Source organism: Galendromus occidentalis, unplaced genomic scaffold (genome assembly GCF_000255335.2).
Source record: "Galendromus occidentalis unplaced genomic scaffold, Mocc_1.1 scf7180000077194, whole genome shotgun sequence".
NCBI lineage: Eukaryota > Metazoa > Arthropoda > Arachnida > Mesostigmata > Phytoseiidae > Galendromus > Galendromus occidentalis.
In genome coordinates this window covers 344,106-366,153 of record NW_003805182.1, presented here as the reverse complement: position 1 = coordinate 366,153, position 22,048 = coordinate 344,106, and the positions used below count along the sequence as shown (strand labels likewise).

Below are 22,048 nucleotides of genomic sequence, written 5' to 3'. Positions count from 1 at the left end.
TCCGGTAGTGCGTACTGAATCAGTTTATCCATGAAAATCGATTCTTCGATTTCTGCCAGCCGCGATGTCTCTCCGGTGTAATTTTCTCCGGGGAGCGCAGAGGAGTTACCTTTGAAAGTCACAGAGCAAACTGCACCGAAAAAATCCTCGCAGAAGTCTCTCGTAGAGTTTGGTCTCACGAGGACTTGTTTCATAATGCTACAGGCGGTCGAGTTGCATGAATCGTTGATCACGGACTGTGTTTTGCCTGATTTTCGGACAATATAATAAACCGTCAACACCGCTAGAAGCACAGCCGCAAATACGATCAGGTTTCCTTTACAGCGACTCGTTCCCTCAACCGGGAGAGCCGCCGATGCCCCAGAGTACGGGGGATTCGCGGACGATCGGATTCCGTCCGTGCTGGACGGAATCGGCAGCGAGGATTCGATTCGGTTCCCTACAGCCATGGAGACGATTCCGCATTGTTTGCGCCTGTCACCTGCACATTGGATCAATTCCTATACCACGACGATACTCAGACATCGTCGTTTTCTGTCGTTGACGGTCGCGGTTCATGCGTCGAATTCCTGCCCCCGAGACACGTCAAGTTATGTCGAGAAATTCGGTCTGGCGAATGATCGAGTTTTTGGAATCTTGGTCTGCTCAGGTGGAAGCCCATGAAGTCGCGAATCTATCCTACATAGTTTCTCTATTCCGATGATCCCTTCAAGGAGAAATCCTCTCGAAGGGCAGGAAAAAAAATCGGTCCATCTCGTCCCGATTCCTAGAAAATCATGAACATCAGAGCCCTGGGCGATCTGCGAAACTTCGGGCAATAGATTCTCCTCGGTGGCTCCCATGCGAAGGATTGAGAAGTAGTTCTCTTCCTGGTCACCGGCACCTCGATATTTATATGGTTCTCGTGGAGCAACATAACAGTGAACCCGGACGCTAATTTGTTAAACCTAAATCGCCTCCTCCTGACCTCTGCTCTGATCCCGTTCTTTGATGATGCCCTTAACGGGAGCGTAAACTTCAGGGTCTACGTCCGCTAAGGCGTCCGGCAGCATCTAAAAAGTTGTGCTCGATAAGGAACGAATCGAGGACCGAGACAAATCGATTCGGGCAATCTCGTTCCTCCTGAGATATCTGATAATCGAGCAGAATCGGTTTTCGCTGCTTCTCGATATATGTAAACACCGACTTCCACTTACCTTGTTCAACGTTTCCGGTAGATTCAGGGCTGATATCGCGCCTAGGATCGCGATGCTCGCCGAGAGACCAGCAGAAGCACCTTGCCCAGCGAAGTCCGTCAATTCCTGAAAGCATGAAAATGGAGCATCTCCTTTTCCAGGCTCACGATCGAGAACTGAATGCATTTTTCATCGATGGAAATCAAAAGTCGGCAGGAGGCAAAAAGCCCCACCTTGAAAAACGGCGAGAACATTGCCCCGATACGAGACGCAGTGTAGGCGCTACCGATACCTGTTGAAAAAAAGAGAAGCCGTCAGTAGAATTATTTTCAAAGCAAAGAGTGAGAGCCCTGATCGAATGACGCGGTCGTTCTCTACTAACCCATGGCCCGGACGACGGTCGGGAAAGATTCACTCGCAAAAACTCCCAAGATAGACGCCCCCATTGTGTTCAAGATTTTGGCGAGAGTACAAAGTATCACGCGGGCCATAAAACTCTCTGCAATAGCAATAAATGTCAACAATACTGTCGGGGAAACAGATACAAGGAGCAGTAAAAGACTGAAACAACATGCCGGAAAGCTAAATAATGCCAAATAGTACGGACTCGTGACCGACCTTCACCGAAGGGTAAAAGGGCAACGATGAAGACCCCGGTGCCCACGAAGGAGGCGAACATCGACGGCCGTCTCTTCACGTAACGGATGAAGAACACAGTGAGGACATCGGCAGGAGTCGTCAGTATGGTGACCAGAGTGAAGCCCCAAAAGGGGTTCCCGCCCATTCGAGCGGAGAAAAATGTCAAGTGGAACATCAACAGACGATTCGCGAAGCTGGAAGAGAATCCTTCTGAGAGTCGGGTCTTGAGTCGGGGGGCGACGATAGACCGGTGGGCATCGGTGAGCTCGCTGAAACTTACTACATGATGAGGATGCAGAAGGTACGAAACCGCATCTTCGGGCCCCGGAAAAGATCTCCATAGGTCGGGTTCGAAATGCTCCCTGGGTCGATCTTTGAGCCTTTTTCGAGCCCTAATTGCTGGCGATAATCGGCGAACATCGTATCCAGGTCAATATCCTTGACTTTGTTCTTCCGAATCACATCGGCCATGGACTTTTCGGCCTTGTCCACGCGACCACTCGCGAGCAGCCATCGAGGTGATTCTGGTAAGAAGCTGCAAAACAAACAATTCATGGACTCACGTCCAAGACTTTGCCAAGACGTGACCGATTTTTTCGACGGCTTTCAAATAGTGCAGTAATAATGATTGAATGGCATTGGACGAAACGAAGATCGCGAGTTCGGCAAAGTCAATTGCATCGAAGATCTTCCCTCATGATCGGTATCCGGGAACCTCATCGCCCTTCCGCGAGTTGAGGAATAAGTCTGAGCTACTTACTACCAGACGACAAGGCAAGGGATTGCAGAAGCTGCATACAGCATTTGTTGGTGGTTCCAGTTCGGTAGGAAGTAGGCTGTCCAGGGCAGGATCAGACTCCCCGAAGTCCAACCAAGAGAAGATAACATGGCCCACATTCTTTTGTTGGCCGACAAGGATTCCATCACTGGAAATAGATTCTCAGAGTTTCTTCCCCTCCAGAACTGAGACCACGCCTCTTCAGGCGGTTTGTGGATCGCTTGCACATGAAGAATATGAGATCCGTATAATTGATAAATGGAACTTGTTCCTCACTCACTTATGGATATGACGGTGCATTGATAGGCGCCACAAGCGATAGAGGTCGCAAAACGAGCAACGTTGAACGACCAGTAGTCTCTACAGAAAACCGTCACGGTACCGGAGACGAGAATCAACAGAGTGGACCACAAAACCGATTTCCGGCGCCCATATCTGGAGAAATGAGCGAATGATGATGAAAATGAGGCGAGGGAACTCTTCATCGTCTCCGTTCGGGAGCTCATCTGGACTGAAGTCGCTTGGTAATTACCTGTCTGCGATCTTCGCGAAAATCACGTTTCCGACCATAATTCCCGCCATGAAAGCTGACTGGGACGCCGACACGTACCAACTTCTGTCGCACACCATCTCAAACTGGAAGCGAGTCCGAAAATCCTCTCAAGTCGCAATAATGATTCGAATAGTAGACTGACCTGACCCTAGAAGTTCCATGACTCACCTCGCGAACCAGGGTCCAGTCATAGTAAGTGGTGTCGAATTCCCAGCTCGAACACTTCTGAGTCTCATTGAGGAAGTTGATTTTCCCTTCGAACTCCTCGAATTTCCTCACCAAGCATCTGTAGGATAGCGGCACTCGTGCATTGAGAGGATCGAAGGCGGGTAGAGGAGGTCTTTCCTTGAGACCGACTTCTGCACACGCGATTGCTAAAGTCATAGTGTCTTTCCCGCCGCCCCCGCAGCAGCAGCGCGGCGGCGGGGGATATGATGACCTTCCCCATTGAGGTGCCTCATTCTTCAACAGGAATTATCATCGGCCGGCCTCGGCAATTCAACACGGGTTCTTTCCGACCGCCGTGACGGAACGGTGCTCGGTAGAATCCAAGGGGATCCAATAGGAGCGGGGATCACAGGAGACTTTGCTGCGCGCCGCGATTGGGGGCACGGTTCGGTCGATATAGCGGGAAATCGCGGAGGAGATTCGACCGGTTTATCGAAGAGTATCCCCATTGGGAAGAGCCCCGGGAGGTTCGTCAACCGCATAGGGAGAGCGTTCTTCCTCACAATGAACTGTTTTCATGGAACGGCTTCCGATACCGCCTTGTGGAGCCCTGCATTGTCTCCGCTGGCTAGGAAACCCTGTCCTCTAATCACATTTGAAGACCTCGGATCGCCTGCATCTCAATGCGTGGAATCACCGGAATATGATTCCTCCTTATATTCCTCCTGGAGAATTGGTCACCGATCACCGAGCATTCTGGCGGCGCTCGCCCGGCACGCTGATCGAATCATTGGTGAACTCCACCACGGATGCATAACTGCCTCTTGCTTACCACCAACGCATGTGATTCAAATTCCAGGCTGTTTGATACTTCCCCGCAGATCAGAGGGCTCCAAGGGGTCGAGATGTTGACCGGCTCACAGCTGATTGCTTGGGTCGGATTCCGAGCAAATTCGATAGCTTCAGAGATTGACGTCGGATCATCACCCTCCGCGCGAAAAGTCACGGACTCGACACTGTGATCTAAGGAACCTTCGGAAGCTCACCCACCTGCTATATTTACCATTGACTACCGGGATCGCCAGATCCTTCCACTCTTGCGTCGAGTAGATTTCCGTGAAATTCTCTGGTCTCGCGCACCAGTGATCTTGTCTCGACGGAGCGGCGAACGATAGGAGGAGAATGTGGAAGTTCAGAGGCCACGAGCGCAGTATGATCAAGAGGAAAACGGGGACATGCCAGCATCCGATTTTATCCACCACCTTATTCACGTCAACCATCCTGCTCCGCCGGCATGGACAGTCTACTCTGCTTCGCGCCCAGGTAGCTCGCGGTCGTAAATAATCTAGAAGACAATAATTCCGACAAGCGACGCTTGACCTCGACACCAAAAAAACGTCGGCGTCGCCAGACAGTGCCGACTGATCAGGCTGATCTTCACCTTGCTGATTCCCCGACCCGACGCTCTCTCCGTCGTTACCGGGAAGGGTCGCATCGGAGTGCGTTGAATGGATTATCGAGGCTGTGACGCGATTCTGGCTCGACGTTGGCTTCGGAAACGACCTTAGTCGCCCAATGAACAGTCGGGGAATATTATGGATAGTACACACCGCGAGGCATGAATAGGGGGTATATCCCTTGCTCATGCTGTAGCTGAGGTCGCTGTGGAAGGAGGTATCCGATCGTTTTCCTGTGGCTCGAGCTCCTTGTGGTAGGAGACAGGAAATCGACAGTAATCCGGAAGAACTCGCATCTCGTAGGGAAACCAAAGCGTCGTCGCTCTTTATGACAACTCCACAGATAGCTCGCGGAGCCGGCTTTTCGCGACAGAGTTGTCCATCGGAGCTCGTTGCTCCACCAGTTGTCGGAATTGACTCTCAATTACTGTGTTCTTATCTTGACGAGCGAGACGTTCCTATGATCAGGAGAGCTAGACTGCGAGGAATTCAAGAATAAGGTTCACGCATTCATGCTTTTATCTCTCGACACAATCCACACGGAAAATATTCACCCATTCGAGCCGAAACAGATTTGCGACCTCTTCGGAGCGAGGCTAAGAGGTCAGCTCATGCGAATCGGGATGCGAAATGAGAGGCATCGTTTAGTTCCTCTGCTCTTGAGCATTGGAATTTTTCTGCTCTCGGCGAACAACATGCCGAAGTTTGACGTTAGGAAACCATGGTGCAATGAGTGAGACAAGTCTGCGACAGCCAAAGATCAAGTTCGCACCGCCATCCTAGAGCTCGGCGGATGATGGAATGGAGAGCCTGACGACTTATCTGGAGACGGAAAACCGTGATTCCGAGCGAACAATGAGGTGCTAAGTCTCTGTGATTGTGGTGATTTTGGCTGCTCTAAACGAAATCGGTTTATTTCTCAAAATCTCTCAAATTAGGAAGGCGAGGCTAGAGCATCGCCGCTTCAAGGAAGCTCGAGAGACCCTCGACGTTGACAGTTGAAACCTTTTCTTCGTCTTCATGGTCTTCCTGCTCTTCATAGTTTGCGAAAAATCCTCTGTAGACCTCATTCAGCTCCGGATCTTTCCTGATAGCCTCCCGAAGGATTTCAGGGCTGAGGATCTTCAGTTTCCGCTCCCTCGCTTCCGTTGCCGAGACGTCGAGGATCTCGGTACAAATGTACTCGACTACGGTCGCGAGATAAATTGCGGTCTCGTCGTTGAGGCGCTTCACGCCCTTCATTAGCCGGAGTTTCCTCTCGATACGCGTCACAGGGAAACACAGGCCGGCTCTACGGGAAATGGAAAGATTGAAGATTTTTAATCGAGAGTGCGCTTCAGAGAGCAACGCGCCAGGATCCGGGCCGGTGGTGCAAAGAGGATATCGATTTCGAGAAGTGGAAGACTGTCAAAGACTTTCAGGGAGAAGCTCCAGAATCCGCAGGAATACACCGCTCGAGGGCGAGCTCAATCCCACGGATTATGCGCGAGGTTTCCCACCGGTAACGGAATTCGAATTGGATCGGATATTCCATTTGGAATCGACTCACCTCTTGGCTCGAGACTCGCGGCGAGGAGTATTTTGCTGGGTTTCCATCGCAGATCAGATTTCAGAGGGTGCGAAGTATTCTCGAGCGTATTTTTGATGCATGTGTGCGTTCGAACGATGCGCGTGACGATGTATGAATTCTCTTGTGTGGACACGAGCGCCCAACGGTTCGCCACCCCACGGAACACTGTATCGAATGCCGTCCCATTGCTAAGAGGATGGTTCATAGCGGATCCGACGGAGTAGGAAAATTCGGCTTGCCTCGGCAGACCACGTTCCCCGGATTCATGATATTGTAATCTGGGGCCAAGCGCCGCAATGCCCGTAATCAGGCGGATGCGCAGGAATCGATTGGACTCACAAAATCCCCGGTCGCTCGAACCCAACCTCACCTCGAGAAATGGAAAGTCTAATTCCCGTTAGCTTGGTGAGGCTCTTCTCCGTCTCAAATCGCGACAGGAGAGCGCCCGTGAGTCGATCGCAAGTATGGGTCCGCAGTAGTGGAGCTCCCGAGAAATCCTCTTGAAATACTTGATTTCTCACCCTCAGCCACAAAAGCTCATGGCAGGTCTTCCGACCGATTTTCCGTCGAATCAGTCTCAGGTTGTCTCAAAGCGCTCCCGTGCCCACCGTGTGGCTCATACGGCGGTACTTAGACTTCGATCAGAGTGCTCGTTCTAGTCTCGATAGGTCGACTCACCCGCAGTTCCTTCGAGCAAGGGAGCGCTCTCACGGAAGGTTCCGAGGCCGGGGGAAGTCTGATGAAACGTTCTGGACGAGAATCGTCCTTGCTAGTCCCAGCTTTGGAACCATGAGGTAGACTCGAAGACTCGCACCCCACCCGGAAGTGTGCGGTCAGCGTCCGGTCGACGGTGTCTTCCGGCGCCGGCATGGTAGCTGTATGCATCAAGTTCTCGACACCGGTGCTCTAGACACGGAGGGACAAAATGGACAGCAATCGAGGCGATCAATTGATGGGATACACATGACGATATGTTTTATTCGAACAGAAACAGAAGTTTGTCGACAATTATGGCACTCGCGCGCAGCAACTAAAATACCTAGGGATCCTCGGCTCCGAGGCTAATCGTCAGTTGAACTCGCAGTTCGCCGTGGTGCTATGCAGTGATTAAATCTCTCATGAACATTTCATTTTATACAAAACGACCCAGATTGTATCATACACGCGACAGAAATTTCGTAGGGACCTTCCAACTTATTAGAACGGCTCAAGGCCAGGACTCTATGTCCGATTCACATAAAATCAAAACTCATTCTCGAGTCTAGAAGGAAAATACTATCACAGGGTTCTAGTAGCGTTCGGGAAAAAGCCAGTCGGGGAAATTCGATCCGCTCCGATCCTAATAAACAGAGTTGTCATTCTTCCTGAATCTACAGGTCTCGACCTCGTACGTGCGAATATTATGGAGCAACCTCGATATTCAGACCAGGATGACAGTGGCGGCTTCCCTGGAGTATCCAGCCATCCACATTCTGATCCTGATTGCGGTCCTTGATGAGGCCCTCAAGTCGCGATGCCCTGTATGCATGCATTTCATTCTCTTACCTAATGTATGTACATTTTCGTGACCGTTCCCACCATTCATTCTACTCGGTGCCATCATGGTGATATTTACACGCGATGGGGATGTTTCACGAACGCCGTTCTACAAAAGGCAGTCTACTTGTTGGGGACGCTCGCGGTCGTCCCTCTCAATCTTTGGATTATCGATTCGAATGTCATTGAATCCACGAAATTACAAAAAAAAAACTCTACGTATTCCTATCTGACGAGTAACGCAAGAAGCAGAGAAGCAATGACCATCAGCGTCGTTGCCTGAAGGCTAATCGAAGCGCTTTCGCCCTCATTCAGAACGCGAATTTTCCAACCGAGATACGAGTGAGTGAAGCACTGTAAAGACGAGAATCGGAAGTCAGAGTCTGGCTCTCGGTCGATGGCTCTCACGGAACCATCCCTTCGAAGTTCGATGTGCGAAAATTCTGTTCAGAGTATCGATCAGAGCGATAGGACCAGATCGAGCATCACCTGATAATACACAGTGTTCGGTGTCTTGTCGTCTGGAACCCAATGAAATATTCCTGGTTGGCCGGGATCGCACTGCAGCTTCAAGGTCGCCTTGTACTCCTCAAAGGTCTCGACTTCCTCTGCGAGATCGATCGTTTTGTGTTTCCACTCGCAGTATCGGCCGGTCGCCAGCTTGACTTTGCCGTTCGGTTGTACGTCAGCACCGGCGTAGACCATGTGGTTCTAGATAGGAATAGACAAGGACTTTACAGAGCGATATCTAAAGCCTGCTAATTTTCGCTCCGGCCCTCGGCCATTCGAGAGAAGATATCCGGTATTCGACGTTAATCAGATAGTTATGCCGCAAGGCAGTGCCTGGGCGATTCCTGAATCCACAGATTCCCTTGTCGACAGTCGACTCGAGATACTCACGGGAGTATTAAGCTCCTCGATATAGTTAGCGCCTCCTCCGCCAGGGCTATTCGTGATGTAAAATGGATGATATTTCGCGGTGTTCGTTACTTCGAGTCCGCCTTCCACAACGAAAGTATAGTTCCTGCCTCGGACCACGTGAAGCTCAGGTATGAGTTGACCATTGATCCACCAAGCGATACCCCATCCTTCTTGACCTTAAGAATAAGAATGATATGGACATGAGACATGATACTCACGTAGCTCCTCGACACAACTATCGATGGGGATCTCGAAGGCCTTACGGGAGAATATTATTTTCAGCATTTTCAAAGAAAAAAACTGAATCTCCTGTTGTGAGGGAAAATCCTCCCAAACTCGGAGGACAACTAAAGAGAGCCCAAGAGCCCACCGACCTGTTATTTTCACGTATCCCTTCGATCCACCGGTTGGGCCGATCTGGGCGGTGAATTTGTTGGTGTTCTTGACTTTTCGTGCAGCGAACGGCTGCCCAGCGACGGCGGGATCTCTTCTATTGCTCAAGGGTAAGCATTGGTTGACAGGTGGTCGACCGAAGTTTATCAGGATCGTGTCTGTAACCGAAATGGGGAGCTCAGATTAAAAATAAGGAGGTCCCGGCGCAGAGTCTTCGCTCGCGGTTGCTGGGTCATCGATCATTTCCGCAAAAACTCCGCATGCCGAACCATGACAACCTGCTCGATTGAGAAGCTGCACTTCTGCGACAGACTGATGTCGCCCGAAGGAATGGTCGAACTCACCTCTGGTGAGATACTTCGTGTGTTTGAGAACGATTCCGTCGCTCCATGCACCGATGGCTGCGACGATGGCCGTGTCACCCGAGGCCGGAATGTTTTTATCGTTGTTATCATCTGAATCAGACGAGAGAAATACTTTGTCAACCTGTGCTCTTCGTAATTAACTCCGCTGGCGTGTCTAATTCCTATTTCCGAGCTGTAGATCCATAGAATACGACCCGATTCGACGATAAGTTCGATTCTCGAATTGGCTACGGGAGTCGCTCGAGATGGGAGCTCTGAGATCCGCCTGGATCTGGTAATAATCGAAATATTTTCCCACAACTCCTTATGCAAGGCGCCGACGCGGTGCTAGAATTGACGCGGCTCCTCATCAGAAACTGTTCATGCTCCCCCTGGAATTTCTTCATGCTGTGAGGAGAACTAAACATTGATTCGATTCTACCGTACTCACTGGTGGCCAACGGGCGACTGTACACGACCTCGATGATTCCGTTCCGGTATTCGCTCGAAATCAACGTCAGATCGTTCTTCCCACCGAAACGTTCGTCTGGACAAACTCCCCCGTTTGCACTGGAGCACTGAGCTTTGGACTCCAAGTAGTAGTCCTTGAGGATAACGAGCGACATCTTCTCGTCGTAGTATGCGACGGCAACGTCCGCGCCATCCATCGAGGTTCGATCACGCTTCCCAGAGATCCCGAATGAAATGTACTGGCCCGGATCTGAGGGACGGTATAAACTTATCGTCGGTAATCCGAGGACCCGAAGCTCCTTATTCCATTGTTAGTGCTGAAGACGATGCTTTCAATGACCCTGTCTCCCGAACACCACTGCTACTGTGCACTTATTACGATCTTTGTCCGTGCGCTGCTCTCTGTAATTATTCCTCCAGCGAGTAACAATCGCGTCGCTTTATCGGAAAGCACATGAGAGGAGGATAATGAACGGCGAACAGCTGTAGGGACGACCAGAGGAGACGCCTCTGATGACAAATTCAGCTTTGTTCGCTCATCTGTCAGCATCATTACTCGTAAGATTATATTTGAACGATCCGATGTTTCATCGATTTCTTCTTAGTCACAGAAGGCAGCAGAGAAAACTGGTCACAGTTCGATTTTCGTCTGATCACTGTCGATCATTTACTTACCCGCTCTGCCGTTGAGCCTGAAGAAGATATTCTGCCCGTCGATCTTCCAGGAAACTTGGAGGTGATCGGGAATGATGTCTTCGCAGTTATCGAACGTCAGAATTTCTGATTTCAAAGCCATTATGTCCGTAGGTACGTTGAGAACGTCTTGTCGCAGATTCACGTGCCCGAAGTTCTCCGTGTAGTAGATACAGTAGAGTCCAAAGTAATCGATGTCAAACACGGAGACTCCCGGAGGCAATCGGATCGTGATATCGTCACCGTGGTATCCGTGAAGCCGGTCTAAACTGCCCCGCTCGTCCGGGACCTTGATTCCGGCAGGTGACGGAGATCTCCCTCGGCCGACAAGAAAGAATGCATCTGCGGAGAATTCACGCCAATCAGAGAAACAATCTCATTCCCTCATCCACGTACACCGGGCACTAATGGATCCGTGCCCTCTGAAACGAATGGATCTCTCGGAGGACTCGGATGTTGATCGGGAGCCAGAGAACCTACCAGGACCAGCTCCATCGTATTTCAGATTCTTGATGAAGAGGGTCTTGAAGTCTTTCACGATGACGTCATCGGAGCTCACGCCGTGAGCGTAAGTCGGGAGTGGACCTAGCGAAACCTCACGCGGAGGCGTGAGATTGCGACTGATCTTGACGTGACCGAAGTCCGCGGTTGCCTGTTTGCACCAAACCCCGAAATAGGTGAAATCGGTGATCTTCTTGCCCTCGGGAAGAGTCAAAACGAGATACGCTCCGCGATAACGGGCAAGCTTTTGATGCGATCCGACTTCGTTCGCAACCTGGGTTCCAGCGCTGGTCGGCCGTTCCGTGGTTCCCACCCAGAAGTGGGCATCTGTAACGGGACATGGGGAATTCAATTCGCAGTGATAAGCCATAGTCTTCTCCGGCGGTCTGATTGAAGTGTTCTTCCTCGCGGCAATTAGTTTTATATGTATTTTGACTGATTCGAGAAGTCGTGCTCTTGGCGAAGAGGAAAAAGACGCAGACCTGGACCTTCTCCGTCGTAGTAGAAGTTGGTCACGACCACAGTGTTTTCGTTAGCGGCGTAAACCGTTCCTCGGACATCATGAGCGAAGGTCGGTAGCTCGCCTATCAGCTTACCGAAGTACTTTATGCTGGGAGCCGGTCCTATCGGAGGAATCCTATCTTTAAAAACCGACTCGATTCATTATTTTCCAGCAGGAGCGTACCACGTCAGGTCGCAACATAGGGAAAGCTTCGGGGTCTGCGGAGCAAAGCTATACGTTGAACGAGTCGCAGCAATAATCGTTTGTGCGCAGATGTAAAACGATCCGAGCGCCTAGTCTAAAAGCCGAAGACGCTCCCGAGCGACTCACTGCCGAGGAATTCGGGGGTATGATCGATCTCATTGATTGATGCCAACTCAATTTTCGGGCTTGCGGTGTATTTTGAATTTCTCCGCGGCGGTTTTGTGGTGGCTCGGGTAGCGGATCTTTGAGCTGCCCTCGGATTGCTTTGCGCTCTCGTCGTCACGGGTTTGTTCGTCACGGGAAGGTTAGTTCTGCCTGTCGGGTCAGTAAGACAGCACAGTTAGTCTCGATGCAATGTTAGTACACACAGTGTCTAGACTAGTTTGTCTAAGGAAATCCGCTCGGTTCTGTTGTCGAACGCGATCAGAGTAAAGGCGGGAAGGGAGTATTAAGCGAGTTCGCAAGGGCAAGTCAGCTATAACATGCTCGCATTCTGTTACGATTTCACTATTTCGTCGTCTTCTGGTCGTGCGCGCAGCAACGGCACGAGAGACGAAGCTCAAATCACGGACGAGGGTTCCCATCGAACTCGAACCGCGTTCCCAAGCCTTTACCCTCACCAGCATTGACAACACAACAGTGGGACGAACACACAGTTTATTGACATTCGACAATAATCATAGCAATCGTTTCAAAGTGAGGAATTTAATAATAACGGATCCGAAGATTATAAGATAACAAACTATTGTGGAACGATTGGAGCGAACGGTCGTTGACGGCAACGAGCAATGTCATCAATCGATGCCGACTACGTAAATACCGACACATGGTAATGGAGTTGACGAATGAATACAGATTGGACAGCGGACAGGGGAGACACTTGACCGGAATATTCCTTGAACGGAAAGCACAGAACGGACGAGACAAACGTCAAGCATGACTACGTAAAAAAAGTAAAAGAACATGACTACGTAAAAAAGTGTGTCTTGACAGGGAGGAATGTTAGTAAAAAGGGCTCAGGGTATGAGAAAAATTGTCTTCGTGTGTTTGTTTACCCCCCTCCTCCAGTTGGAAATGTTCGTCGGCTGTATCACTACTGGAAATCAGTGCAGGGAATCTGCACACGGACACACTCCGAAAAATCAACCGAAATGCTTCACAAAGATGAGAGGTGGAAAATGTATTCGAATGAGGGTCCCCAGGATCACGAATTCCCGGGAATCGGCGCTCAACCCAGATACGGAATGGCAACCAATCGACGCCCAGCTCGACTCAGGCTAAATTAATACCTAGTTGAAAAATTAGGTCATCTTGCGACCTCGGGGTCGAGATTTAGTAGGGGAGGGCGGGGCTTTTTTTGAGGCCGGCGTTGTCAACGGAGACTTTTTGGGGCTTTTTGTGGTGCCCCCGAGTCCTGCAACCGCGCCTTTTGACTTTTAGTGTCTGATCATCATGACCGTCAGAGCTGCGAGCAAAATCGCTGTGGACGACGCGATCGTCTCGTACGCACCTGATCTGCTCGCTACAGGAACGCTCAGCTGTTCTCGCGGAATTCGAACGTGAGCGAAGTCTTGACGCGCGCGATGGCAGAATACCGATAGGTAGTCGTAGTCTGACCAGGATTTATCTTGAGGAAGCGTCAGCATGACGGTTTGCTTAGAGTATCGGGGGAGCTTCTGGCTGCTGCCTTTCTCGTTCGGCAGTTTCTCTCCGTCGGTGGATGGCGTTCCAGTGCCCACGGTGAAGAATGCGTCTGAGAAATCGTGCAGGAAAATCATGTACCGACGACTCTGTCTCGGGATTATCCTATGTCTCCTTTGGCGGCGAGGGACCGCTGCTTCACGGGGTGAAGACTAATCGTGATAATTGAACTCACCGGGTGCTGCTCCGTCATAACTGAAGTCCTTGATGACAACAGTTCGCGAATCCTTCAGGGTGATCGGTCCTGAAGTCACGCCGTGCGCTCCCTGCAGACCGTCGCTGATCCTCTGGTCTCCGGGGATCAGTGGGTTCCTGATGGGAACAGCCCCGAACAGCTGATTGGCCTTGATGCAGAAAACATAGAAGTATTTCACGTCTCGGATGTCGTGCTGACCCAGCTGAATGTAGATGTTCTTGTTCTTGTAGCCCTTGAGCTTGGCGGATCTGGAATTATTCGTCCGGAAATGAGACCAAGATTCGAGACGATCTGTGAGAGATTCGAAAATTCGTTGTGAATAAATCCACTCACGAGCCGTTTTCGTCGAGCAACTTAATTCCTTCGCCGCTGGGATTCCCTTCTTTGACGATCATGAAAAAGGCATCTGGACCAGCACCGTCGTAGTTGAAATCGACGAGGTGGAGCTCATTTTTGCTGGACAGGTAAACTTTTCCGGAAACGCCGTGGACGCTACCGTCGCCGACGTCTCCGAGATATACTCCGTGGTAGGTGGCGCCATAAGATCCTGCGAAGAATTCCAATAAAAGGGTTAGGCAAGCAGAGTACAGTGAGCGGAACCAATCGACGAGCCAGTGATTCAGTATGCTGCTCCTGATCTCGAAAATCAGCACTGGCTGAGTGCTGGCCCGGAGTGGTTTCTACTTAGGCATGCGGATGGGGATGGCGACCTTAGCACCGAAAAGCACACAAGCGTTGCGAGCGTACTCCGCGGGGACCTCGTACGCACGATGAAGGACCCGTGGTCAAGGTCCCGAGCTCGGGCGGATCCAGTAACAAGAGACTGTCGTATGCCATCGTTGCTAGTCCATTAATTGGGTCTCGATTTCATCACCGCGAAGGAGTCCAACATTTTTGGCGACAGTCACCGGACACGGTGATAAAGACAAAGGCGGAGAACATTAAGCAGCATGAAGCGAGATGGGACGACGATCATCATCACGGTGAAGTCCACAATGACTGGAAGTGGACGCGCAGAAAGTAATAGTTCCGTGAAGACCTTCGACAAGAGAAAGATGTTATGCTGCCCGCTAAGCTTCTGGTCCTCGTTTCTGCCAGACGTATTTTCTGGTCCGTCCGAATTTCAACGTATTGAGACCAGATGAGACATTTGGGATGATTTCCGCGGAATTGATCAAAAGTATCGCGCCAGAATATTTCGGCATCGCATCGTCCAGGATCGATTCGTTCGACTGATAATTTCGGTGTCGCCTCCCAACTCTGCCGGTTGTATAGTTCGACAACTAACGACAGCGCCCTTGGAATTAGGGATTGCCCATCTCCCATCTCTTCCGTGTCGTAAGACTTTCTGGATTGCGCGCTGGAGCTCTCCATTCTCCCGTGAAGAGTCTCTTCAGTGGCTCCATGTCGTGCGGAGGCAGTACCTCTGCGATGTCATCAGCGGAATCCGCTCGCACAGGGTCCCGTGGCCTTCAAAACGGGCCAACGGAATCCACGGAATCCCTTCTGAGGGACGGTCGGACGAGCTGAGTGAAGAGCTAAGATAATTTGTTTAGATCTTCCTGTAACAGACCTACGGCCCGTGTGTCTGCCTAGTGAATTGTTTCAACAGAGGGCGGATGGGCGGCTGGCCCCGTGGTCAATCGACTGCAGCTGGTTTATTTTTTGCTGGGCCAAAAAGCTTTTCTGAGTCGGAAACGCAGGCTTCGCCGCGTGGGCCTGCCGAAAGAACAACGGAACAATGCTGGGAGCCGCGGCGACTGCGGTCGTTACTTCAAGTGGCTTCGAGCGGGTGACTGAGACGAGCTTGTTCGAATGCCGGTGTTGCGTGAGACTGTCCATCGGGAGAGACGTTCGCTCGACCAATCCGAACGTAATCGCATTGAGGAAAAATGCCTTAAGTCTTCTCATACGCCAATTATGTCGCATGCTCCAAATAGCTAAGCCGAGACAATACGTCTTCCGCTGGTTCAGACCGCGCACCTTTCGCCGCAACCTATCCTTTGCGTAGTGTTCGGATTTCTCCCGGCACAAAGCGTCATTTGGAAACGGTGTCACCGGAATACCAATTTCGGTTACACTTTGCTGAGCTATATCATCGACGCGAATATTTGCTCTCATGGGGAAGATTCCGAGGGCCTCAAGGGCTCGAGCCCCGATTCAAGGGGATCATACGATAAAGAACATTAATCTGACATGGACTCTGGTTGTCTACGGAGAACCAAGCGGTTTCGAATCAATAAATTTTTATCGAAGGTTCCGGGTGTATTCCAGAAACTCCGCGCCGACGATGAATGCGATGATTTATGGAGGAAATCCAATTTCCTGGAAGCTGTTTCTCATCTTGTATGAAAATTCCAAGGAACTCTTCCAAATGGATCCAATACCTCCAGCCATGAACTTGAAACTGGAAGGACTCGTGTTTCTGTTCGCGTCCTTGGTTTCGGACAATATTAATTGAGAAGTCATAGACCAAAACACAAGAGCCTTCGGGTAGATAGGAGCTCCTGAAATTTTTTTCGAACGCCAGCGTCGATTTCGTGGCCGGAAATCTGATGTGAGATATCAGCGGTGATAGGGACGAGGAGAAGTGAGATGTGTTTTGTGGTTGAGTAACTCATCCAAGAAAATAATGTCTGCGCTCCCATGGCACGTTTCGCCAAAAAAACTCAGTTGAGAATGGAATTTTTTGGCCAGGAAAGCCCCAGATCGCGTTCTCACCCGACGAGGAATCACCTTCCGTTCTCATTACAGAGCGCCCCCCTCCGCTCTATTCCTGTTCTCATTTTGAACATTTTTGCCCTGGGTGATGATTTTCAAACTTGTCAGTTTTCTCTCCGACGGCTTCCCGTTGAATTTACTGAGTCAATGAAACTAGTCCCACTAGAAGAAAAACTTCCTCACCCTGTTGTTCAAGATCAAGACTTCGGGACCAGGCTCTGAGTTCTCGTGCAAGCTTGAATTCCGCTGAACAACCTTCCGCGGCTCCGTTGTGGACGTACCGAAAACAATACTCCACGTCCGACGCGTATTATGGACACGCTTCCGCATTGCGTGTCCTGATCGTTGCTCTGAGCTCCGATTTCGCGAGTAGCCCATTGATGAGAATGTTGCGACCTTTTCAAGCGGCTCTAGGGTAATAGAGCCCTCAGAGCTTGTTCAGTCGTCTGATTCAATCGCCATTCCGTTTCTTGTGGGAAGGCTGAACGCAACCTCGAACTATCCGGCGCACGACCGGTGAACAGCCTTCCTTGATCGTGAAGCCGTGGCTTCTATTGTGGTCGAAGGCTCACATGCCGATTACGAATTCAAATGTCGGTCTCACGAAAACGGCGCTACTGGACGCTCAACGCATACTCCCCGTCCAAATACAATATACCTTCTGCGAGATACTTCACAGATCGAATGAGAGAATATGTAGATCCTCGCGCGACGGCGATGTCACGTGTTTACAACAAAAAAAAGAGAGTCGCATAGCGAATGATCTCTGGCAGAAATCTGGAAACTCCTGTAACGCACGACCGAGTCTCATGGAGCTCTAGCCTCACAGCTGCGAGAGTTCCGGAGGGAATCCGAGTGATCGGGTAGGTCAGCCACGACGCGAAAGAGCTCCCCGAAGCGAAAGACTCCAATGACCGGGATAACGACTGAGCGGACATATGAGCTTTCGAGCGCGACGGGAACCCCGATGCATCATCTGAACAACTTCAAAAACGAAGAAGAAGTCGTTCATGATCGAGGAAGCGCCGAGATGTCAATTGTCGAAACAAGCATTCAGCAACCATCTGAGACGACTTCACCAGATCATTTTCTGAAGGGGAGCAGAATAAGCTGCCGAAAGATATTCTTCCAAGCTCATTTTGTTTAGGTTGTTTGCTCTGCTTTCTCCCGAGACGAACGCGAAAATGTCCTCTAGTGACCGAAAACGCGTCAGCTCGCAAAACTTGATGCTTGGGATCAACGATTCTCCTCCGGAATTCGTCTTCTCCGCGATAGCCCCAGAGGTTCGTATTTTTCAACATTCCTCGCCCTCCGGCGACCCCGCTAGGGAAGCCTTTGATGGGCTTCAGCGCCAAAGTAGGTACGGTCGGATCTCCTTCGGCATTCTCGAGTGGACTGTGGTGAGAAGGGGTTTCGGGGTAAATGACTCTGACGGATCCGTGAGCGCTCGAGACCACGTGGAGGTCGCCCTGCACGTTTCGGAGGGGGATGAGATTTTCGTCCGTCCGATGATTATGATCCGCGGTGGATCTACGAAGTTTCTTTTGAATGCTGATTCGGAAAATTCCGAGCAAAAGTTCTCGAGAGCGAGATGCTGCCGATTGTGAATCACATTGTGCTGAGCGCGTCATCAGAATCATAAAAAGGCTCCAAGAGAGTCCAGAGTAATTCTCTTCAGCAACCAGGAAACGACATGCCGCGGATGGGCCATATACTAGATCGACTCTCTTCGCGAAGTTCTCCGCGAACGTGCTCGACATTTCATGCCTCGGGAAATTAGATATACACCTCGGAATGTATCGACTGCGCTCCGCTGAGCAGTTCGCGTGTTAGTCATTGAATTATTCTCGGACTTCGCTAGAAAACACAGCAAGAAGCCTTTGTTCGAATGTTTACTTTATCTGTTACTCGACGCTCGCATATGTAACAGAGCTGTACCCCACGGAATCATCAAGAATATTTTGTTTCCCGTTTTTCTGCTCTGTGAAGAGCGCCGACAGCTTTCTCTTAGCGAAACAATGCCCGCAACCGCTTGATATGCGCTCAACCATGAGGACGATGACTGTGGAATTCTAAGTCGACGCCTGCCGACGTCACTGTGAGCTTCTCTCGACGACGGATGCACAGCTAGGAGCCTGATCTGAAGTCCTCGAGGTTTCCGGAGCCTTGTCACCCACCGAGAAATGCGTGAAATTACACCCGAATCATAATAGGTAGCTGAGAATCGGGCGATACGGCCCGTTATCTGTGAAAAGTGCTCCCGCGGATTGGCGAGTCGACGACACGAGTTGCGGCCGACCCGAGGCGTTTCGATTTCTACGGTATTCGCTGACGAGCCGTTGATTGTAACGCGATCTTCGTCTTTCTGTACCGTGGTTCTCGTGCGGACGAAGTGTGACCGCCGTCGCTGCTGGTCGAAGGCACCGTGAGCCATTACGTCAAACTCGTCATCCCTTTCCTGCCTTGTCGTCCGTCAATTTATCAACACGTCAGAGCTTTGTGCTGAAAAATTCGATTGGGGGGAGGCGTTGGGTGGCTTATTCGTGCGCAGGGACTTCGAATCTACTCGAGCTAGTTTCTATTTTCTGCTTTCGTTCCGTTGGCGCGTGGATGGTCCCATGCCTCGTTTCGTCAAACGAGAACCGCCTCGCGCTGAACTGATGGTCAAACGAGATTCTGCCATCCTAGTTTTTCGTCCCTCGTTTTTCTATCGCATTTTGACGGAGGCTCGACATTCTCACCGGTCCCTGGCTCACCCAATGCGATAAGATCTCCGACACACTCAGTTCTCGCAGCTCCTTCAATAGCCCCGTCGCGTCGGAGGTGTTGACGGAATTTCAAATCAGATTCGGATTTCCATAGGTCTCTGATTTGGCGCATGCCGGACGATTCTGAGAAATGAACGGCATCCGCGATTGCGATTCTGTTTATTTGTTGGTCTGCACTCACTGAGAGCTTTGTTTGTTGGTTTTCTATTTCACTGTACCGAGTGTTCCCAGTTCTCAAGGAAATCGCAGCTCGGACTTTTGACACAGCGCTAGCCATCATATGTCAACATTCATGAGAATCAGGTTAGAACAGTTTTATTTTTTGTCACGCTCAAATCCGACATAGATCCAAAACCGTTAGGAAACTTTACACAGAAAGCAAAACGTGTCTCCATTTGGTGGAGCTCACGACCGCTCGAACGATTCGATCGTCACCGTTGGATAAACGTTGTCGGCCAAGACGAATCCAGCCACGAGATCGACGCGGTCACATTCACACACGAGCGCATATTTATTTTCCCCACAAAAAGGGGAGAAAAACGAGAGAAAAATCTCCCAGTGCCCACAACAACGGTCGCGATCCCAACGCGTCCCACGAAACATTTAGATTCCTGTGACCTGAATTGTCTATCGCTTCCGAGAAGCCACGCATGGGAACACGCTCTGCCAGACCCCCGAGGGAGGGCTACTCGATATCAACAGGGGTTTTTCATTTTCGATGATCGGATGTTTCAATCGATCTCACGTCCCCGTTTGGATCGGACACGAAAGCAAAGAAATCGGATCCAGAAGGTACGCCGAGTCGATCAGCTCGACAGATACGCAAGAAGAGCCGAGATCCCCCGCCTCCGTAAGCATGATGAGGGTCAATGGACATCTCGATCGGGAAAAATCCTTTTGTTTAGGTGTCATTCCGAGACAAAACCCCCCTCGAAGAATTCCGCCCAACGTCCAAGTACGTACTTGCAGAAGTATGAAAGAGCGGGTTCAGAATCAAAGGAGGCACAGAAACACTGGAAGGACGCTATATCTAAGCGAAATACGAGCCGAAACAACGTGACAGCAACAATAGAGCCAACGACAGTGAAGAAAACTTCCGAAAAAACGAGCATCGAGACAGCCTTGGTTTCATTGACTTAGGGTTGAGCTTTTCTTATTTTTCTTCGAGCCAACCTTCGAGGAAGAATTCAGCTTGCAATAAATTCCGTATTGTGCCGCGCTGATGGTGGTCGGCAGCGAATGGCAACCACGAAATGAATGGACAAAGGAAAAGGATGCTCGCACTCTATCGTTCGTCTATAGTCCAAGGATCACATCCGTTGGCCAGCGTAGTATGGAGAAGCTCCTTCCGCCGAGCTGAGGCCGATTCGCTCAAGTAGAATTCGGAGGTAGATAGCGCGTGCTCCTATGGCCTCCGTCGGAGGAACGGTGTGCTCGAATGAGGGACGGAAAAAGAAAAGAAGAGCAATCAACACCTAGGATTAGCGGAGTGATGTTTCGAGGCGGGTGTTCCCTGATAATATTCCACATTCAGTGGCTTACATTAGTGGTTGTCGCCAACAACAAAGACCACAACCAGCGGCCGTGTTGCCGGTCTGCTGTTCGGGCAAGTTGGAAGCTCGCTTGCCATCCAACTTACGCGCACCAGATAGTGCGAGCGGACCGTTGGAAGCTCCGGCCGAACGGCTACCAGAGTTTGTGTAGCGAGCTGAAGCCGGAGCGGCTCGACGACGACGAGACAGTGGGCGGACTGTCCGTTCCGAACCGAATGGCCAGCTCGGCGTACAACAGTCCCGACAGCTGAGGCAACAAAAGGACCGTCATAGAAGAACCTGTTCGCTGCTGTGACTTTTCTGCCTCTAGACCGAAAAAAAATAGAAGTCTACTGTTCGCAGTGCCGCCAGGTGTCGAACTATTCTTCGAATGTCCTGCGCTTGCGCGGTCGCTAAACAAAATCTGTTTTGAAAGTTCACTAGAGCCAGAAACTCACTTGATCCGGCGAATGGCCGCTGCTACACGAAGCAGAGGATCATGCGAGCCGTCGATTCAGGAGTTCCCATGAGGGAATAGTTCTGACTCGCCACAAAAGCCGAGAATCGCTTCGAATTCTCACACCTGATTTTCTTAATCAGGCTCTGGAACGAACGAGGGGTCTCCTGCTCCCGTACTAGGCGACTTTGCGGAGACAATGCCCGTAGCGCAAATCAATAACAGACTGAAATTTTCTCTGACCTCGTTCGGAGAGAAAGTCAGTCGACGCGGATCGAGCTTCAATCGTGTGTCCACCTGACATGGAGTCGAGATTTCGCTGTTGTTGTGTGTGAGTGAGGTGTATTCCTATATGGAGTGGCTTCGCGTCTTCAGAATGCAGCAGTTGTCATGAAATTAAAACGTCAACGCTACGTCACCGTCGTTACAGTGCGGCTTGGTCCTGCTCGTCTCGTTTCGGAATGCTTCAGTCAAAACGCTGAACGCAGAGAACAAACCCAGTTCCTTCATGAGGCTGGGCCGTCAACAGCGGCGCGATTGTCGCTGCGGTGCGGCGATGCGTTTAGATAAGCAAACCACGTAGAAAATATAATGCGACCCAGGAGTGAGTCGTTTGCAGAAAAAAGAGCAGAAAATATTCTTTCGGAATCAGGTGAATTCGGTGAGATGATTTTACAAAGACGTTCCGTTTTGAACGTCACGAACCCGTACGTCACCCTTGCTAATGGACGGCTGTCAACTCTCGGTGTGAATGTCGTCCAGAAAATC

At 50.6% G+C, this 22,048-nt stretch overlaps 3 protein-coding genes across 3 annotated transcripts in view; all 3 read right to left on the bottom strand.

The window, feature by feature from the left end:
• Nucleotides 1-881: 881 nt before the first annotated feature.
• On the bottom strand, nucleotides 882-4,593 carry LOC100902834 (organic cation transporter protein). The gene is made up of 11 exons (XM_003741772.2): nucleotides 4,364-4,593; nucleotides 3,314-3,431; nucleotides 3,125-3,228; nucleotides 2,873-3,027; nucleotides 2,575-2,740; nucleotides 2,095-2,349; nucleotides 1,794-2,008; nucleotides 1,558-1,674; nucleotides 1,409-1,467; nucleotides 1,197-1,301; nucleotides 882-1,052 (listed from the first exon to the last, which is right to left on the bottom strand). The coding sequence occupies exons 1-11, from the start codon at nucleotides 4,591-4,593 to the stop codon at nucleotides 948-950; spliced, it is 1,629 nt and encodes a 542-aa protein (XP_003741820.2). The 3' UTR covers nucleotides 882-947.
• A 1,063-nt stretch (nucleotides 4,594-5,656) lies between these two features.
• Nucleotides 5,657-6,420, bottom strand: LOC100902689 (histone H2A-beta, sperm). The gene is made up of 2 exons (XM_003741771.2): nucleotides 6,320-6,420; nucleotides 5,657-6,061 (listed from the first exon to the last, which is right to left on the bottom strand). Exons 1-2 carry the CDS (start codon nucleotides 6,364-6,366, stop codon nucleotides 5,719-5,721), a joined length of 390 nt encoding a protein of 129 aa, XP_003741819.1. The 5' UTR covers nucleotides 6,367-6,420; the 3' UTR covers nucleotides 5,657-5,718.
• Nucleotides 6,421-7,762: 1,342 nt separating this feature from the next.
• The window catches only part of LOC100904410 (protein Skeletor, isoforms B/C), a 30,320-nt gene continuing 16,034 nt past the window's right edge, over nucleotides 7,763-22,048 (bottom strand). The window contains exons 2-13 of the mRNA XM_003741783.2: nucleotides 14,136-14,349; nucleotides 13,782-14,050; nucleotides 13,416-13,658; nucleotides 11,682-11,822; nucleotides 11,179-11,526; nucleotides 10,681-11,040; nucleotides 9,986-10,255; nucleotides 9,535-9,645; nucleotides 9,172-9,348; nucleotides 8,777-8,973; nucleotides 8,366-8,587; nucleotides 7,763-8,230 (exon numbers count right to left, since the gene is read on the bottom strand). Of these exons, the coding sequence (XP_003741831.1) occupies nucleotides 8,102-8,230; nucleotides 8,366-8,587; nucleotides 8,777-8,973; nucleotides 9,172-9,348; nucleotides 9,535-9,645; nucleotides 9,986-10,255; nucleotides 10,681-11,040; nucleotides 11,179-11,526; nucleotides 11,682-11,822; nucleotides 13,416-13,658; nucleotides 13,782-14,050; nucleotides 14,136-14,349 (2,681 nt within the window). The 3' untranslated portion in view covers nucleotides 7,763-8,101. The remainder of the gene's footprint in view (nucleotides 8,231-8,365; nucleotides 8,588-8,776; nucleotides 8,974-9,171; nucleotides 9,349-9,534; nucleotides 9,646-9,985; nucleotides 10,256-10,680; nucleotides 11,041-11,178; nucleotides 11,527-11,681; nucleotides 11,823-13,415; nucleotides 13,659-13,781; nucleotides 14,051-14,135; nucleotides 14,350-22,048) is intronic.

What these genes read in the sequence shown, in the direction of transcription:
- LOC100902834 (XM_003741772.2), bottom strand. Translation starts at nt 4,593, where the DNA reads ATGGTTGACGTGAATAAGGTGGTGGATAAAATCGGATGCTGGCATGTC. An exon ending in TTCTGCATCCTCATCATGTA is followed by an intron (nt 2,009 to 2,094) that starts GTAAGTTTCAGC and finishes ATTCTCTTCCAG; the next exon opens with CTTCGCGAATCGTCTGTTGA. An exon ending in TGTTCTCGCCGTTTTTCAAG is followed by an intron (nt 1,302 to 1,408) that starts GTGGGGCTTTTT and finishes TCATGCTTTCAG; the next exon opens with GAATTGACGGACTTCGCTGG.
- LOC100902689 (XM_003741771.2), bottom strand. Translation starts at nt 6,366, where the DNA reads ATGGAAACCCAGCAAAATACTCCTCGCCGCGAGTCTCGAGCCAAGAG. An exon ending in CGCGAGTCTCGAGCCAAGAG is followed by an intron (nt 6,062 to 6,319) that starts GTGAGTCGATTC and finishes CATTTCCCGTAG; the next exon opens with AGCCGGCCTGTGTTTCCCTG.